At 31.9% G+C, this 19,778-nt stretch overlaps 1 protein-coding gene across 1 annotated transcript; it reads right to left on the reverse strand.

The window, feature by feature from the left end:
• Window positions 1-164: 164 nt before the first annotated feature.
• LOC146899802 (putative inactive purple acid phosphatase 27) lies at window positions 165-10,668 on the reverse strand. The gene is made up of 8 exons (XM_085736857.1): window positions 10,522-10,668; window positions 9,752-9,957; window positions 9,535-9,660; window positions 8,022-9,067; window positions 7,754-7,822; window positions 1,785-6,686; window positions 1,517-1,585; window positions 165-509 (listed from the first exon to the last, which is right to left on the reverse strand). The coding sequence occupies exons 1-4, from the start codon at window positions 10,666-10,668 to the stop codon at window positions 8,695-8,697; spliced, it is 852 nt and encodes a 283-aa protein (XP_085592983.1). The 3' UTR covers window positions 165-509; window positions 1,517-1,585; window positions 1,785-6,686; window positions 7,754-7,822; window positions 8,022-8,694.
• Window positions 10,669-19,778: the final 9,110 nt, after the last annotated feature.

Raw genomic sequence — 19,778 nt, forward strand, 5'->3', positions numbered from 1 at the left:
TGTTTTTGGCTTGTACATGGTCTTAAGAAAATGATTAATTTGATTGATTCCAATAATAAAATTAGTATTATTGTCACGACCCAAAAACACTAATCGTGACTGGCGCACGAACTAGAACATTCTAGCCCGGCAAGCCTATTGATTCATCTTGACAAACTATAAAATAAAAACAATTCCAATTCGGTTTTCACTTCAAAAAAAAAATATTTACTGAAATTTCGACAGAGTTTCCTCTGTAAATTCAACATTTCCAAGATATGAATCCTGTTTTTAAAACCTGTTTCATCATCCAGTATCTCAAATAACATTTTTCTCAAACTTGTGTTACCATTAGAATCTCAAAGCGACATAACTAAATGTTTGTACAACTCAAAATAAAACATTTGTAAACAACCAATAGCTGCAGATACATTGATCATTCAATTTATACACATAGGAAACCTACCAAACGATTGACACTGATAGATCTTTAACCCTGCTAGAAGCTTTCTACGCAATTGACTTTGAATCTGTAAAAAATGTAAGAAAAAGGGGTAAGTCACAAGGACTTAGTGAGAGACAACAACCACCACCAACTAGAAGGGAAACACACAAGAGCACGATTATTTTCTTTTCTCAAAATTTAATGTCAATTTACAAATCTAGTAGTCGTATAAAATTCTAATAATCTGCAACCGTTTATACGCATGAAAATCAACACTTTGTAAATATTTTCAATCAAATAGGTATACTTCAATGAAAAGTCCAACATTGTAAAGACATGAAGATAACATTACAAGCCTTTAAAAATAAATTGCCGAAAATCAAAATAAAATCCTTTAAAGAAATTATAGAAAACTCCATTTAGTGAAAATAAATAAAATGGGTGAATCGAGAACTAGCTCCATCTCGTTGATAGCCCTCTCCTCCTAATGGTGGCCTTTCCATAGGGGCGGCTCCATCTAACGGATAGCTCTTTTCTCTCGACTCAAAACAAAATGTTTTTAAAGTATATTCAACTCAATTTAGTAAAAATAATCAAAATGGGTGAATCGAGAACTAGCTCCATCTCGTTGATAGCCCTCTCCTCCTAATGGTGGCCTTTCCATAGGGGTGACTACATCTAACGGATAGCTCTTTTCTCTCGACTCAAAACAAAGTGTGTAAAACATTTTCAATTAGGGAGTTTACCTCTCATTGATAGCCCTCTCCTCCTAATGGCGGCGGTGCACCTAGGTCGCAATAATAATCATTTTTTTCTCAAAACATACAGCTTTAAAACCACAATTCGTAAAATATCAAACTTGCGTCAAAGCACACAATCAAATCCCAAATTTGTAATTCTTTGCTTATAAGTCATGGATAAAATCCAAATAGAGACCACAATAATATCATTGACTTTAAACATGTATCAAAACGAGAAAAATATTCAAAGGGTGTGTTCCCCATTTTTTGTAAATACTTTGGCATATAATATCATAAAAATATCAATAATAACGATATTGAAAATAAGCGATAATGATCGTCATCAACTCACAAATATGACGAATCAACTCCGTTCCTAGCAATGCCTTTCAAATATCCACCAGAGCAATCCTCACCGAATCTGAACATGATACAATAATTTCAGCTCTTGTAACAACTTATTTAACATCACAATACCAATCAATAATAGAATTTGACAAAATCCCCAATTTGTTAGACTTAAGGTTTGAAAGGGATTCATGAAATTAATTTCTAGACTAGTTCCACTACTCACCCAAGCTAGACATCCACTCTAAATTTTATTAATTATAAAGTTTTACCTCAAGGAACACCAAAGAGAACACTTTCCATGAGTGGGTATTCTTCTCTTTCTTAAGCTCTAGCCATAACTCCAAAAAAAAATCTAAAAGCACTTGTAAATGTTGATAAGCTTTTCTTGAATGTGTAGAGTTTTGTTGTAAGTGTGGGTGTTAAGCTTAAGATTCGATTGGGGTAGAAGAATGACAGGAAGGAGAATGACGGTTTGGAACAAGGAAATGTAAAAAAAGAAAGTGATATGGAAAAGTAGAATATGAAAGGAAATATGAAGAAGATTCTCGGTCCTCCTCTCTAAACATATAGATATTTTTTTTTTGTGCAATTATTTTATTATTATTATTATTTATTTTTTTATTTTATTTTTTTTTAAACATGAAACGGTGCGTTTCATTCTTCCCCCCTTAAGAAAATTCGTCCTCGAATTTTAACCACTACTAGCCTTTTGGTTTCGAATAAGTGTGAGTACCTTTTACACATCACTTTTTCGGATTATGTTGTTTCTTCATTGAACAATCCTTGCCATAAAATACTCACCGATACAATATCCTTGAGCATAAACATCTCACATTCTTATTTATTAGAGTTGTCCAATAATCGATGTAACATAATTTCCTGTCTAATTGCACATCTTCATAACTAGTCACATGAGAAAAGATATAAAGGGCTTATGAAGCTTAGAATTATGAAAGACAAGACGAACTCTACAATGGGAGTATCAAATGATAAGCTACAAGTCTGACTTTCCAAAATTTCAAACTCTCCAATGAATGTCTAACAAGCTAGTCCCTTATTGCCAAACCATAAAATACTCCACATTACTTAAACACGTAAGAATGCATGCTCTCCCACCGTCAACTCTAATTGATGGCGCCTCTAGTTAGAATAAGATTTTCCCTACTCTAAGTTGGTACTAAACAAAATAGATTAGTTCGACTTTTTCAATGGAACTTTTAATCAACTCTATACTCACTGGTTCAAACTCTCCAATTTCAACCCATCCTATTGACGTCATACATCACCTATTATATAATGTCTCAAAAGGTGCCACCTGGCTACTGAATTGATAGCTATTTCTATGCAAATTTCATCATAGACAAATGTAGGCCCCACTCTCACCAATAACAAAACCACAAACACAGAACATATTCTCTATGATTTGTATAACTTTTCTAGATTGACCATTTGTCTTAGGATGAAAGTTGTAGTGAGGTTCAATCGGGTATCAAATTCATATTCGAAAGACTTTCAAAAACGTAGCAGTGAATCGAGCCTTATAATCACATGTAGCAGAGATCGGCACACCAAATACCTAGAGATAATTATTTTATTTTACATTCTCATTCATCCTTTCCCATCAATAAAATCTCCGCAAGCCTTTGTATATCTTATTAGAACCCAATATATAACAAGAATAATGATCCTCCTATAATATTTTTCTCCTTAATTTAGTGAACACAAAATCAAGGCTTCAACCACAAAACACCATCGAAATTAACTAAGAAACTTATAACTTTATCATTCCACACATTATATACCACATATATCAAGTCTAAATCAAATGAGAAGTTTATAACTTTACTATTCCTCCCATTATCTATCAATTTTTACCTACCGAGTCTCCCTGATATTGTAAACTATGGTGGAATAGATTTTCACATGACCAATAATGTCATTGAATGATCAAGCTAAATTTAAATCCCATTTCCAACAAGTTCTTGTAACCCTTTAATTATAGGTCCATTCATTTTGTCTAAATGAGTAAGCCTAACCATGTACTTCCTACTCAAAACATTTACAACAACATTTGACTTTTCAAGGTGATACAAGTCTTTGCAATCAAAGTCTTTAAGAGACTTCATCCACCTTATTTCTCTTAAATTTAAGTTATACTAAGACCTTTGTGGTTGTTATAAATCTAAGAAAGTCCTTTCATAGTGCTAATGTCTCAAAATCTTAAGAGCAAAATTATTGTTGACATATTCACTCATGTGTAGGATAGCTTAGATCATGCCTTTCTTTACTCTTGGAATACACAAGAATATCATCAATAAACAATATCACCCACAAATCTAAGGTTGAAAAAATCCAATTCATCAATCCATAAAAGATGTTGGAGCATTAATAAGTCTTAAAGGTATAACCAAAATTTTATAATGCTCGTAGCATGTGCGAAAAGTTGTCTTTGATGTATGTTCGCTCTTAATATCCAATTAGTGATACTCCTACTTCAATAAATCTTGGAAAACACTAAGTTTCTTGAAGTTGGTCAAACAACTAATAAACGCATGGTAAATAATATGTATTCCTAACTATCACCTTTTTCAATTACCTATACACTACACAGTCACATGAATCCATCCTTCTTTTCACAAACAATAACAGTTCCTCCCAAGGAAAAGAATTTAGGCGAATAAAACTCTTATTGAAAAATCTTGTAGTTACTCCATTAACACCTAGAGTTTTGTTAGGCCAAATGCTAAAGAGGTCTAGATATGGACTGAGTTTTATGGAAAGTCTTTAGAGAATTGAATCTCACTACCAAGTGGAAATCCAGGAAATTCTTAAGGAAAAACATTTCGAAACCCATATGCTTGTAACTCTTTAATTCTTCCTTACTCACTTCTATATCCTTAATCTAGATCAATTATCCTGGACAACCTCTCTTCATTAACTTGTTAGCTCCTAAACCTAAGGTTAAATCATATGGTACCCAACCACGTTTTTTCTCAAAAGTAGAAAAGCAATTACTTAGTATCTCAACCCTTGCTAGTTTGTTATAATGGACTATGGTGGCATGTTGGAAGGACAATCAACTCAAAATCCTATAAATCAATACTAACACGACTGCTGCCAATGTATGACTAGATAATAGTTGTGTTGTAACTGCAGAGGACTATCTCTTCTGATATGACATACTTAACCATGTTGAAGTCATACTTTTCATCTTTGAAACAAAATATTTCTAGATTCGAGTCAACCATTGTAGAATCAAAAGTACTCTATGGAAAAGTGAATTGTCTATATGTTCCATGATATAACCTATGATTTTGCATTCCGCCCAAAAGTTTGTCTACTTGAACCATCCACTTGTGATATTTATGTTTGCTGTCCCTAATGATCAAGTATAAATTCACCATCACGCTAAGAATAACCAATATATAATCATTCAACTCATTTCTTGCAAAAATTTGGTTTACTACTTCCCTTAAGCTTTTGTTGCCTACTCTGAAGTGTCAGGTTCAAAACATCCGCGTAGTACAATTAGATCAAACCACAAATCAAAATAAATATTCCAGCAACACATCTTTTCTATGATAGGCTGATGATTGTGCCTATGAGCTCTATCAAACAAGTTTTGTACTTTAAAAGTGACTTATCCTCCGTTTGTTCCAACACTCCGTACTAATGAGTTAAACTAACTCTTTTTCTTTAGTCTCTGAACCTCCACACATTTTAACTGAACCAAGATCTACTCCATATAGGCTCCCTCTGTTTACTTAACAATTTTAACAAATTCCAAAACTCTCAAATCATAACTTAAACAAAACAACTTTCTATTAAAATTACCTCAGAAACCCAACATTGCCAAACAACACCTCTACTATCACATTGGTTATTGCATTTTCTAATACAAAAGCATTCTCATTGCATATGCATCAATAATTTCAAATCTATAAGTCCTTGAACTGTCAAACTTATGACATTAATGGCATTCTTAAGATCTAAGTTATATTGATTAAGGACTATTCAGAACAAACTAAAAAGTATTTTCCAACATATTCCTCGTACTTCAATTGTCATTTGACACAAGAAAAGATAATTACTTGTCACTCACTGAGATAGGGAAGTAACTGAGACTTTGAAAGAAATATGACACTCCTAGAAAGGTCTTTCGTATGGTCTTGTTTCGAGTATGTCTAGGATTCATAATCAATTCTAGATGAATTTGTCGTCTATTGTTCACATTAACTAACTCCTTGTTGACCGCCAAGATTTGTTTGTCTTAGATTATCGTGTTGATTCCCAAAAACAACCCAAAAAAATAATTGCTGGAAAATCAATAGCAATATTCGCCTTCCTCTATGAACCTCCACAATAACTACTCTTACAACCAAACTACGTTTGTCAACATGAACGCCATAAGAAACCACAACCTCTTTGACTAGGATCTTAAGGTTGGGCAGTAAACCCATAAGGAATTATCTTCCCTTCTAGTGGTGATCATAGAATTGGGTGACACCCTCACCGAATGAAAGAAAAAATTGATCAAAAATAGGACGAGACGACAAACAAAAGTGAGACAATTCAAGAAATAATAAAATCGGACAACAAATGACACTACCATAGAATGCAAACAGATTTTTTGCAAGTAAATGGTGCCGCGGTTCACAATTTACTAGCAAGAATCCATTTTCATTCTATGTCTGCAGCTATTAGGACCAACAACCGGAGCTCTGATACCAACTTTGTCACGACCCAAAAACACTAATCGTGACTGGCGCACGAACTAGAACATTCTAGCCCGGCAAGCCTATTGATTCATCTTGACAAACTATAAAATAAAAACAATTCCAATTCGGTTTTCACTTCAAAAAAAAATATTTACTGAAATTTCGACAGAGTTTCCTCTGTAAATTCAACATTTCCAAGATATGAATCCTGTTTTTAAAACCTGTTTCATCATCCAGTATCTCAAATAACATTTTTCTCAAACTTGTGTTACCATTAGAATCTCAAAGCGACATAACTAAATGTTTGTACAACTCAAAATAAAACATTTGTAAACAACCAATAGCTGCAGATACATTGATCATTCAATTTATACACATAGGAAACCTACCAAACGATTGACACTGATAGATCTTTAACCCTGCTAGAAGCTTTCTACGCAATTGACTTTGAATCTGTAAAAAATGTAAGAAAAAGGGGTAAGTCACAAGGACTTAGTGAGAGACAACAACCACCACCAACTAGAAGGGAAACACACAAGAGCACGATTATTTTCTTTTCTCAAAATTTAATGTCAATTTACAAATCTAGTAGTCGTATAAAATTCTAATAATCTGCAACCGTTTATACGCATGAAAATCAACACTTTGTAAATATTTTCAATCAAATAGGTATACTTCAATGAAAAGTCCAACATTGTAAAGACATGAAGATAACATTACAAGCCTTTAAAAATAAATTGCCGAAAATCAAAATAAAATTCTTTAAAGAAATTATAGAAAACTCCATTTAGTGAAAATAAATAAAATGGGTGAATCGAGAACTAGCTCTATCTCGTTGATAGCCCTCTCCTCCTAATGGTGGCCTTTCCATAGGGGCGGCTCCATCTAACGGATAGCTCTTTTCTCTCGACTCAAAACAAAATGTTTTTAAAGTATATTCAACTCAATTTAGTAAAAATAATCAAAATGGGTGAATCGAGAACTAGCTCCATCTCGTTGATAGCCCTCTCCTCCTAATGGTGGCCTTTCCATAGGGGTGACTACATCTAACGGATAGCTCTTTTCTCTCGACTCAAAACAAAGTGTGTAAAACATTTTCAATTAGGGAGTTTACCTCTCATTGATAGCCCTCTCCTCCTAATGGCGGCCTTTCCATAGGGGCGGCTCCATCTAATGGGGTAATTCTACCTATTTGAAATCACATACTAGGTGCACCTAGGTCGCAATAATAATCATTTTTTTCTCAAAACATACAGCTTTAAAACCACAATTCGTAAAATATCAAACTTGCGTCAAAGCACACAATCAAATCCCAAATTTGTAATTCTTTGCTTATAAGTCATGGATAAAATCCAAATAGAGACCACAATAATATCATTGACTTTAAACATGTATCAAAACGAGAAAAATATTCAAAGGGTGTGTTCCCCATTTTTTGTAAATACTTTGGCATATAATATCATAAAAATATCAATAATAACGATATTGAAAATAAGCGATAATGATCGTCATCAACTCACAAATATGACGAATCAACTCCGTTCCTAGCAATGCCTTTCAAATATCCACCAGAGCAATCCTCACCGAATCTGAACATGATACAATAATTTCAGCTCTTGTAACAACTTATTTAACATCACAATACCAATCAATAATAGAATTTGACAAAATCCCCAATTTGTTAGACTTAAGGTTTGAAAGGGATTCATGAAATTAATTTCTAGACTAGTTCCACTACTCACCCAAGCTAGACATCCACTCTAAATTTTATTAATTATAAAGTTTTACCTCAAGGAACACCAAAGAGAACACTTTCCATGAGTGGGTATTCTTCTCTTTCTTAAGCTCTAGCCATAACTCCAAAAAAAAATCTAAAAGCACTTGTAAATGTTGATAAGCTTTTCTTGAATGTGTAGAGTTTTGTTGTAAGTGTGGGTGTTAAGCTTAAGATTCGATTGGGGTAGAAGAATGACAGGAAGGAGAATGACGGTTTGGAACAAGGAAATGTAAAAAAAGAAAGTGATATGGAAAAGTAGAATATGAAAGGAAATATGAAGAAGATTCTCGGTCCTCCTCTCTAAACATATAGATTTTTTTTTTTTGTGCAATTATTTTATTATTATTATTATTTATTTTTTTATTTTATTTTTTTTTTTAAACATGAAACGGTGCGTTTCAATTATTTATTAAAATATCATTATTAATTTGACTGATCTAAAAGAACTAATGTAATCAAGAATTTATAATTTCAGGGATCATTTTGAAATTCTGTAAATTTCAAGGAATAGATTGTCTGTAACAGAATAAATCGATGATTCACTCTAATTTAACTACTTCAAATCCACAATATGTCTTTGATGAGCAAATTAATTGTCAAAAAAATGACCAACAAGAGAAGGATTAGAAGAATCGTACTCCCAAAAGATGAAAGGCTATGCCATAACATGTAAATTAGAGCCAATTACATGGAAGTGAAGGAACACAAACAAATCTGTTCATCTTTGAAATTAGAGAAATACATGATAGATTGGGTTGGGCATGATCTTTCATAGTTATGGACATGTCCATACATGGCTATGTCGACCTTATGCTTTTGCCAGAGGCTTTGAAGGTCCTCTCGTCCCATTGGTTCTTCAAACGAGCCTTCTGCAACATAGAAATCGGCAGAAGAATAACCAAGTACCCTATGTGCAAGGAATATCAACCATGGCCGTTTTTGTCTGTCAACGGATGCTAGGCACTTTTCGATGAACTCGTACTGTTCTGTTCCTTTTCTCCAATCAAGTTCTGTGTGAGCTATGCAGAATCTGAACATGCCATAGTCAACAGAGTACCTGACAAAGTAATGTTTTTTTTTTTTTTTTAAACAGCGAAACGAATTTTAATGAAAAAGGATAGAAATAAGTACAAGTGGTACTAAATTCCCGCTAAGAAATTACGTACAAGGAGCACTCGTACCTAAAAGAACAAACAACACCCACGACTCACCTATCCAAACAAAGAATAGGAAAAGAATATCATTCATAAAAAAGGCAAAGATATCCCAAATACCTCCCCCAAAACCACCCCCAAGACACTCGTTTGATGTCTTCAACCACGTCACCCACTTTCGGTATAGAATCATAAAATCTTATCATTCCTTGCTTTCCAAATAAGCCAAAGAGTTGATGATTAAGAAAATGGTAATTAGGTTATGTAAATTTGATGTTTTGAGCAAATAAAGTAGATACATGCTTTCATCCACAGGAAGGTTACAAAAGTGAATTTAATAAACAAGGTTAAAATTTTAGACATATTGTACCAGAATTTTTCATGGTTCTCGGCAGGAACATAAAACATGGTTTGAGCCAATACGCCACATTCACCTCCTGAATCCAAGGTTCCATAAAATGATCCACTTCCTGGCCAGTCACGTTCATGATTGCCACTAAAAGCACATAACATAAAGCCAAAAAAATTAAGAGAATGGGGAGAAATTGTAAACATACAAAAATCAGCACATGTGTAACATGAAAGACCTTGCTGTCATATATGGAACTTTTGATGCAATTGGCTCAATCTGTGCAGTAAACTGGTCCCATTGTGAAAGGTACCCATTAGCATAGCATAAATCACCAATGTGGAAGAAGATGTCTATGTCCTTCAAGTCTTGAATAATCTGATTTGTGGTATTGAGTGACCCAGGCTGGAAATTATTATACTCATTGGAGCCATCAGCTTCTGCCTATGCATTCGAAAATAAAATGAGGATTTGAGATGCCATTAATTTAAATCATAAACAAGAACAATGACATGTTTTCTGGGTATGATGTATTGACAATGCAAATATATTACATTCATTTAACCATAGGGTCTGTTTGGATTGGCTTAGTAAGTTTATCAACTGACATAAGCACTTCTGAGACTGCTTGGGAGAGCTTATGGCATGTCCAGAAGCTGTTTTTAGCTTATTTCCATAAGCTCTCAGGACAGTTTTTGAAAACATCTTATAGCTTGTACAAAACAGTTCGACATCATTTTATCTTTTATTATAAAAATATCTTATAGATTATCATCACTTAAATGATAGAAATTTATGCTAATAGCGCTTAACTAAGCTGCTTATCAAAACAAGACCCTAATATAAAGACCCAAGAGAATAGAATAAATATAACGGGAGTAAGTAACCTTGGGAGGTCAAATGAAGCTTATGCATATATGTATATATGTTTCTACAAAATGTATTTTCAGTGTTACGGACATGGTTAGAGTTTGATCCTCCCTGAGAAAAAAGAAAGAATATTATTACCTTTCCCATATCACCAAATATGACCACACGTTGTACAGAATTTTGACCAGGATAAGGAGAAGATTTAAACTGATACTCTTGATCATAGTCACCAGGTTCGCGATTCGCTCGGTACGTGGTACGCATACGCAGTACGCGGTTCGTCATATGTCAAGAATTCGGTACGTTAGGGGTACACAGAGTCGGTACGCTCGGTTCGTATAATATACATATGATATACTAATAATTATACTATCAACAATTTTTTTCCTAATAATTTTGTAAAAAAAAAAACAATTTATCTTTAATTAAACGTTGAATTACAAATTAAAGCATTATTAATTATTACTAATTAACAAGAAAGGGCTACCGTTAATACACCAAAGCATTTAATTTTATTTACTTTTTAATTTTACACGAACCAATGTTAGGTCACGTGGACTGGAGAGTTGATTTTTTCTTTACCAACTAGTTACAAACCCGTGCTTCGCACGGGTTGAATAACGTATCTTATAAAAATACTGTTCCAAAGGAAAAATGAGTAAATTAATGAATATTGCACAAACTCTGATATTCTAAATAAATCACTTTTACTGTATTTTTAAAAAAACTTTGTTATAAAGGAGAAATGAACAAATTAAGGGAAATAGCTGCATTTTTCTAAGAAATTGTTGCCGTTCATAAATGTGAAAATCAAGCAAGTATATTGCACAAATCGCAACTATATGTACATTTCTAAAACATTTACCAAAGCATTCTAAAGATTTGCTGTAGGAAAAGAGCATGTTCTATTTTGTTCATGAGATTAGGAAAACAACATTATAATTAACATGATACTAATTGGAACCGATGAAGGAACCAACAATGTGCAGATTAACGTTACATAATAATTAGGTTTATAAAAGAGACTGCAAGTGTCATAGACTAACCAAAAAGGGATTTTTGCCAATATTTACATCAGACAAAATGAAAAGAACAAATGACATCCAAAAATCAAGATAGTTTACGATTACAGTCCAAAGTAATACGCCATAATAGTAGAAGTTCAAATAGTTCAGCAGCAAAGATCTATTTTGGAACAACTCGAACGTGCAAGTTCTTCGGTGACTTTTCGAGATCAAAGATGAGCGTACCACCTTCTTCCATCACACGTTCTCTGCAGAAATTGAACCACTGCCCACCTAAGTATTTTTCATAGCTTGCTCTTTCGGCGGTAATGAGGCGACACTTATACTTTCTCTGTGTCTGGTCATCAATGAGGTGATTGTTTTGCGCTTTTCTTTCAGAATTGTTCTTGACACCTCGTTTGGGAAATGCTAAACAGGGAAATAACTGCAATATTAGTCTAATGCATATTAACATGGATAAGATGTATGCGAATATAGTTACATATAATTTATAAAATGAAGGTAGCATAACTGATTTTAAGCTAAAGAAAATGTACAATGACTTCTGATTTATCTTCCTATAAAGTCTAGATAAATGCATGCATGTGGATTATACGTACCCCGTTGGCCAATTAAAATTGTTGAAACAAATGGAAATTAAGAATCACTCCCGCATGTGCATTTATAGCTAGCACCATTTGACATTGATGTCTTCGAACATTTGGTGCAACTCTCATAATACCATCCAAACTGGTTATGATTGAATTTAGTTGTTTTCCAAATAGTGATGCAGTATGTATCATAACACAAATTATGCACATGAAATAAAGAATAATGCAATATGTATTTTTAATTTGTGCGTAAAAAAATTCAAAGCATGTTTGTGCATAAAAAAAAGGCAAACCTTGACTAAGTTTATAAATTCAGCAATTGGCCTAACTTGAGACAGATTGGAATTGTAAGAAGTACGTTGAAAAGAAGCCAAAATCTGACTCAAGTTCTGACTGAAACTTTGACTCTGAGCTTGAGAAGTGTTAAGGTCACGAAAACAATTCAAGAAACATGGTTAAAACACAATCAAATCAGATTGTGAAATAATAAGTTACTCCAACACTGTATTGTGAAATCATAATGCAAACTAACCAAGTCTTACACTTTTCAACAACCGGATGATGTAGGGTGATGAGCAGCCCTCAAACCTGACCAATTGTTACATATATTTGGGTTGCGATTGACTACAAAATGGAAGCAAAGAACTCAAGATAAATAGATGGTAAATGATAAAGCTACGAAATATTTTTCCCATAGTGTTACATCAATCATATTTCCACTGCATAAGAAATTACATCTTTCAGGTCATTATCAAACTTATACAAAATTCTATCATCTGATGCTGACAAATTAGAAAATAATACCTTTTATCTTTCAACACAATGTTCGTAGTTTTTTTTCCAGTCCCAATTGGCGTTGTCTTGACAATCTCATGAAGAAACTCGATGATTTCTTAAAAAAAAAAATTACATCTATAAGAACATTATAATCGAAGAAAACACAAAAATAAATTAAAGCACATAAATATACCATATAAAACGCCAGTTTTGAATTTTCCATCTTGAATTTCCTTAAATGACTTAAAGCGAAATTCATGAGTAAGAACGTTAGTTAACTTGTCATACTTCTGCACCTTTGTACCAGAACCAAAAACAACCTTAAAGGGATTAAACGCAATGTCATTATCAAACACACGACAATTATACAAATTATAAATCCTGTTTTCCTCGATCAAAGCCTTCCAATGCTCCAATTCTCTATATCGAGTTCTCGATCACCCTAAATTCGAGAAAGAAAACAAAAAATATAAATAAATCAAAATGTACACTAATAAATAACATTGATAAATCATAAAGGAAATTACAACAAATCTTAACTAATTCATCTAACCTTTGCATCACAAATAATGAGCTTCATATGTTGATTCTCATTACTACCAGTCACGATCTTAGAATCCAACATTCCAAATCATATTTTCCAAATGTCCAAATCATTTTTGAGATCCTTAATGTAGTCATATTCCCTTGACATTGAAAGTCCTATATGGAAATACAATAATACATCATTTAATTTTATTCATTTTGTTCATTCTGATATCGAAAGATGCTAACATATTTCTATATGATCAATTTTTGTATCATCAAATCAACCTGATCTTAAATGCACAAATTTCTGTATCATCAACTTTCTGGACCTCAATGACGTGACCAAAACAAATTTACACCAATCAACTTTCGTACAACTCAATGATATAGGAAAGAATAAACCAAATATGAAAACTGTTGCAGCTTTAGGATTACTCACAAAAATTAAAATAACCCACATGCATCAATTTTTTTCAACTACAGTACCAGAAGCTAAAATAACAATTGTGTCAAAACCTTACCATGAGCTAAAATTCAATCATCATGACCTCTAATATACTCCACATAACAAAGGAAGATTTTTCTACAGTCATGCAACATAACAATTTCTGGTACATAATCCACTAACAATTGAAAAAAAAAACCTTAAAATGCAGAATCGTGAAAAAAGGAAGAAAGCCACCTATGATGAAGCAAAAACTAAAACAGTGTCGAAAAATGAACCCCTCAAGTCATAAAAATCAGTCAACTCAAGTCATGCATGGTCTCAGAACCATAAAAAAAAGGAAGAAAATGACCTCTTATGAAGAAGAAAGTGTAACAGTGTTTCCAGTTGAACTTAGATACCGTTTGGCTAAGGTTTTTTACGGTTTAAAAGTTACTTCAAAACATAGTTAAAATAGAGTCCTTTAAGAAAGAAGTTAAAATTGTTTGGTTTCTTTGTTTTTTTAATTTTAAAGATATTTTTAAATTAAATGTTGTTTGGCAAAATATTGTACAAACTTTGAATTTTTTTTTTTTTATGGTGTCTAGGGTTCGAACCCCGGACTTGACATATATTTATGGATTATTCCTATCAACTGAGTTAAGCTCACGAGGACAAAACTTTGAATTTATTATGAATTAACATAATAAATAAATAAATGTTTAAAATATTTTCTGAAGGCTAAAGATGTTAAGAAATAAAAGATATTTTTTTTTACAAATACTATATTTACTCAATAACGTTTATTTTGTGTAACATGAATACAAATTTGTATCATCATATAAATGACTTGTTAAATATTTGAATAGGAGAAACAATTTAAGGAGCCTGAAATAATAACATAAATAATATCAAAATAGTTGGTTTTTTCTATTTCAATTATACTATATAACAAATCTCGTTATAAGAATACCATATTTTTGGTGTCTTTAAAAAATGTAAGAATTTATATTATACTCCCTCCGGTCCTATATATAAGAAAAGATTCTTTTTTTAGATACATTGAATAATTAATGTATCTTATTTACAATGAAGACTAGATACATTAATTATTAAATGTATTTAAAAAAAGAATATTTTCTTATATATAGGACCGGAGGGAGTATGATATTATATTTGTTACATTGTTGGTGTGCTGGAAACAGATATGTTTAGTTTTTTGGAATAAGAAAAAATATGCATAGTTTGTTGCAATATAAAGGTGCAATATCTATATATATATATATATATATATATATATATATATATATATATATAAGTATAATTTTTTTAGGCATCTATACCTTTTTTTGAAGAAAAGACATCCACAATTTTACTTTTAATTAAAATCAAAATTTTATAAAAATAATCATACGCATTATGCAACCCCAAAAAAAAATTATACGCATTAGCGTAACAAAAAAACAGACACACATAAAATATTACTCTAAACGCTAATATGTGTGTGTGTGTGTGTATATTAGCGAGGTTGAAGAAAGAAAATAAAAATATTCGGTATCATTAAATGACAGCGTGAATAAAAATATTTATGAGGTTGTGATGATTAAACGATATTGAAATTAAATATATAAGTGATAAAAAGATAATAACATTAATTTGAAAAAAAAGATAATAAAATTAAATGGAACCTCCTTAAAAAAATTAAATGGAACGGTTCAGAAAAAATTAAATGGAAGAAAAAACATATTGAAATATAATATTAAAAAATAAAAGAATAGGTTCCCAACCTGAATTGAAGAGAGATGCTTGTGAAATAAATTGTCGAGAAGTAGTTTTTTGAAGTAGCATTCAACAACTTCATAAAGTATTACTCTAAACGCTAATGTGTGTGTGTGTGTGTGGGTGTGTATATTAGCGAAGTTGAAGAAAGAAAATAAAAATATTTGGTATCATTAAATGACAGCGTGAATAAAAATATTTGTGAGGTTGTGATGATTAAAAGATATTGAAATTAAATATATAAGTGATAAAAAAATAATAAAATTCCTTTGAAAAAAAGGTAATAAAATTAAATGGAACCTCCTTAAAAAAATTAAAGGGAAGAAAAAATATATTGAAATATAATATTAAAAAATAAAAGAATAGGTTCCCAACGTGAATTGAAGAGAGATGCTTGTGAAATAAATTGTCGAGAAGTAGTTTTTTGAAGTAGCATTCAACAACTTTTGGCCAAAGCCCATTCCATTCAATTTTATGCATTAAAAAAGTACCTTTTTAGTAAGTATTTAATTGATATTGTATTTGGCCTAACTTCTCCTTAAAAATGTAGAGAAGTTGAAAAAAAACTGGGTCAAACGGTATCTTAATCTCTCACAATGGCAGTGTAGAAGCAACTGAATTTGGGGAAAAAAAATGGAAAATAGTTAAAAATAAAAAAATTGGAAAACAGTTAAAAGTTCTTAAAAATATAAAAATTGAAAAATAGTTAAAAAAAATCAGTGAGGTAGCACTCTACCAAGCAACATTAAAAAAAAATTATATGCATTAGCGTAACAAAAAACAGACATACGAACATAAAATATTACTCTAAACATTAATGTGTGTGGGTATATATTCACGAGGTTGAAGAAAGAAAATAAAAATATTTGGTATCATTAAATGACAGCGTGAATAAACATATTTGTGAGGTTGCGATGATTAAACGATATTGAAATTAAATATATAAGTGATAAAAAGATAATAAAATTCCTTTGATAAAAAGTTAATAAAATTAAATGGAACGGTTTAAAAAAAAGTTACATGGAATAAAAAAACATATTGAAATATAATATTAAAAAATAAAAGAAAAGATTCACAGCGTGAGTTGAAAAAAGGTGTTTGTGAAATAAATTATCGAGAAGTAATTTTTTAAAGTATTCAACAACTTTTGGCTAAAACTCATTCCATTCAATTTTAGGCATTAAAAAAAAGTATTTTTTTAGTAAGTACTTAATTGATATTGCGTTTGGCTTAACTTCTCCTTAAAAATGTAGAGAAGTTGGAAATAAAGCCGGGTCAAACGATACCTTAATCTCCCACAACGGCAATGTAGAAGCAACTGAATTTAGGATTATTTTTATTCTTATAAAATAAATATAAAATAAAAAAGAAAATAATATAAAATAAATAAAAAAGAATAAAAAAGAAAATAATTATAAAATAATAAAAAAAGAAAATAATTTGGATGAGGTGGCACTATCAAAGGTTAAGAAATTATGGAATTACCAAATTGCCCCTCCTAGGGGCAAATTTGGAAATTCACATGGCATCAATTTTAATAAATAGTTAATAGAAGTATTTGACACTGTGCATTGAAACAGTTTTGAATTCTTTTCTCTCATTTAGGACTTGATATTACTTTTCTATCCCTATTATATGGAGGAGAGAGAACCGCTTCATCTTCACCATTTTCTCTCTGGCTTAAAGCTTTACCACCGCCGCTGACCACGAATTTGTACGAACCGGTACCGCGAATCGGTACGGACGAACTGGTTCGCGGTTCGCATGGGTGGAGAGCGAATTCTGTGACTATGCTCTTGACTCCAAGACCAAGGGTTTAAGTCCTGGAAATAGCCTCTAGTTTAAAAAACATGGTAAGGTTGCGTGTAAAAAACATGGTAAGGTTGCGTACAATACACCAAAATGATGGGACCCCTTCTCGGACCCTGCGTATGCGGGAGCTTTAGTGCACCGGGCTTCCCTTTAACGACTATTCAGGAATATGGTCATACTTGCTTAAGCTTGTCAGTTCATGTGAGTAGAAGACCAAAAAAGGCCACAAGTAAGATGGATTAATGTGTATCATGATAGGTATGTAAGATAAGAGACTTAGCCGGTAAATTAAGATGAGATGGTTAGAAGAAATAAATAAGGTGTGTTGTTATAAGTAGGTATAGGACTTGAGAGGGAGAGTTAGACATTCGGTATTCGGTGAGAATCATAATTGGGACTTGGGTTTGTCCTCGATCTGTCGAATATCCAAGGAACTTGCATACTTTCTGAACGCTATTTCTCTACATTCAATTAAAAGCACGTTCTTAATGAGTCAGATTCTGACGATTGGTAGCTGCGCAGGGTCATGTCAGCATAAAAAAGTGTCTGCAAAACTGATTCCAAAATTTGATGGAAGGAAACCCTGTTGGTGGTTACCTGGAAGGATCGATGCATAGCAGAATTTTGAGGAAAACAAAGTACATGGAGAGACAAAGCTAATATGATTTGCAACATTGCGTTGAGGGGAGAAGCTCCAGAATGGTGGTTACTTGGAAGCAGGGAAATCAAAAGCATCATGGTGGATTTAATCCTTACATAAGGAGTCAGTCAATCAAAAAAACCTATCAAAGTTTCTCATAGAAAAGGGAATTAATCATGAACATGCATGTAGGTATTATAAAGAAATAATCTCCATCTTAATTGCACCAAGATATGACACTAGTAACGGGAGGAATTAATTCTGCAAGTTGAAAAGGGTTTTACGTGAATTGACGCACTCTTCCCGTGCATGGTTTAAAAGGTTCACAAGGACTATGGTATCGTTGGTATTTAGATAGAGCCAAAGCAACATTACGTGATTCCTAAAACATTCACAAGGTGAATTCACTGTTCTCTTTGTCTGTATGGATGTGTAACCGTATCTAGTGAAGATGTTGAGAAAAAGGTCTTGAAAAATAAAATTAGCAGCTCAATTTGGAATGAAAGATCATAGAAAATTGAAGTAATTTCTTGGGATGTACATTGCCTACTGTAGACAAGGTATCCTTATCTCCTAAAGGAAAGTTTTTCTTTATCTGTTAAAGAAATTGGTAAATTGGGTTGCAGTGTGAAGAAGGACAAACATTAAGACTTGTAAGGAAGTCACTATACCTAGAAAACATCAAAACAAACATAGCATATGTAGTTAATGTGGTCAAAGAGTTTTGCATGACCCATTAAAGCTCCATCACAAGTTATGGACAAAATTTTTAGGACTTGAAAACTACTAGTAAACGAGGTCTGTTATTCAAGAGAGGGGGAGAACTGCACATACATATTATGCAAGATCTAATGTTGATAGAAGATCTACCTCAGGGTACTATAAGTTCTTATTTGGCACTGCTTTTCATATTTTTGGTTAATAAAATAGTTTCCCTTTTCTTAAGTTTAGGATAACAGTTAATAGAATTTTTGGTTTGAAAATATGTAAACTAATTAAAAGTTTGGTTTGATATCAACTGCATCCATTTCAGTAAAAACTAGAAACTGAAAACTTACTTACAAAGATGCCATCAGCTTTTTTTTTAATACTTAAATTTGTGCAAAATTTTTAAGTGTTTTGTTATAGTATTCAAATAATTTTAAAAAAAAAATTAAAGTGATTTCAAGAAGCATAAAAGAGATCGTTATTAGTGTTATTTTAGTTTCATTTTTTTTTTTACGCATGTATCATATGTTCTTAGACATAAAATTTTGTGGAAGACACTATTTTTTATTTTTTATGCACCATGAGTTATTTTTAAATATGGATATAATCAATTCATACTATTACTTAGAATCCAATTCTAAGAATGAAACAATGTTAAATATATTGAGGGAAAGTTTTGTCACCTATTGTGATTTTATCCGGTCAAATTTGCGCAATATCAAATTCGGGAAAAAAAATATCATACCTTTGTACTACTTTTGCAGTTTTGTTTTTGTTTTTGTTTTGTTTATGAGGGGTGTAGTACTTTTGTATTTGTATGTTAGTTCCTAAAATGTCTTTCAAATATCTGCATAAAGTATTTTTTTTTGGTACATGTGTAGGAAAGTTGTACACGAATACAAACTAAATCGTTATCTCTCTTAATCGGATACATTTTCAAACTTATATATATTTTTTCTTAGAAGTTAATATTTTATTTTTTATGCTATTTTTAATTTTTAAATTCACACAAAACCAACAGCATTTAGTGTTCGTGACCAAATTGTAATTTTCCTTTCTCATGACTTGGTCTTTCTTTGTTACTTGTTGTGTGCAATGATGTCAGGCTTTGC

The sequence above is a fragment of the Medicago sativa genome, chromosome 8 (assembly GCF_051527215.1).
Source record: "Medicago sativa cultivar Bolivia chromosome 8, Bolivia_mono, whole genome shotgun sequence".
Taxonomy (NCBI): domain Eukaryota; kingdom Viridiplantae; phylum Streptophyta; class Magnoliopsida; order Fabales; family Fabaceae; genus Medicago; species Medicago sativa.

What these genes read in the sequence shown, in the direction of transcription:
- LOC146899802 (XM_085736857.1), bottom strand. Translation starts at nt 10,668, where the DNA reads ATGACGAACCGCGTACTGCGTATGCGTACCACGTACCGAGCGAATCGC. An exon ending in TATTTGGTGATATGGGAAAG is followed by an intron (nt 9,958 to 10,521) that starts GTAATAATATTC and finishes TCGAATGCATAG; the next exon opens with GCAGAAGCTGATGGCTCCAA. An exon ending in GTTCCATATATGACAGCAAG is followed by an intron (nt 9,661 to 9,751) that starts GTCTTTCATGTT and finishes ATGTGCTTTTAG; the next exon opens with TGGCAATCATGAACGTGACT.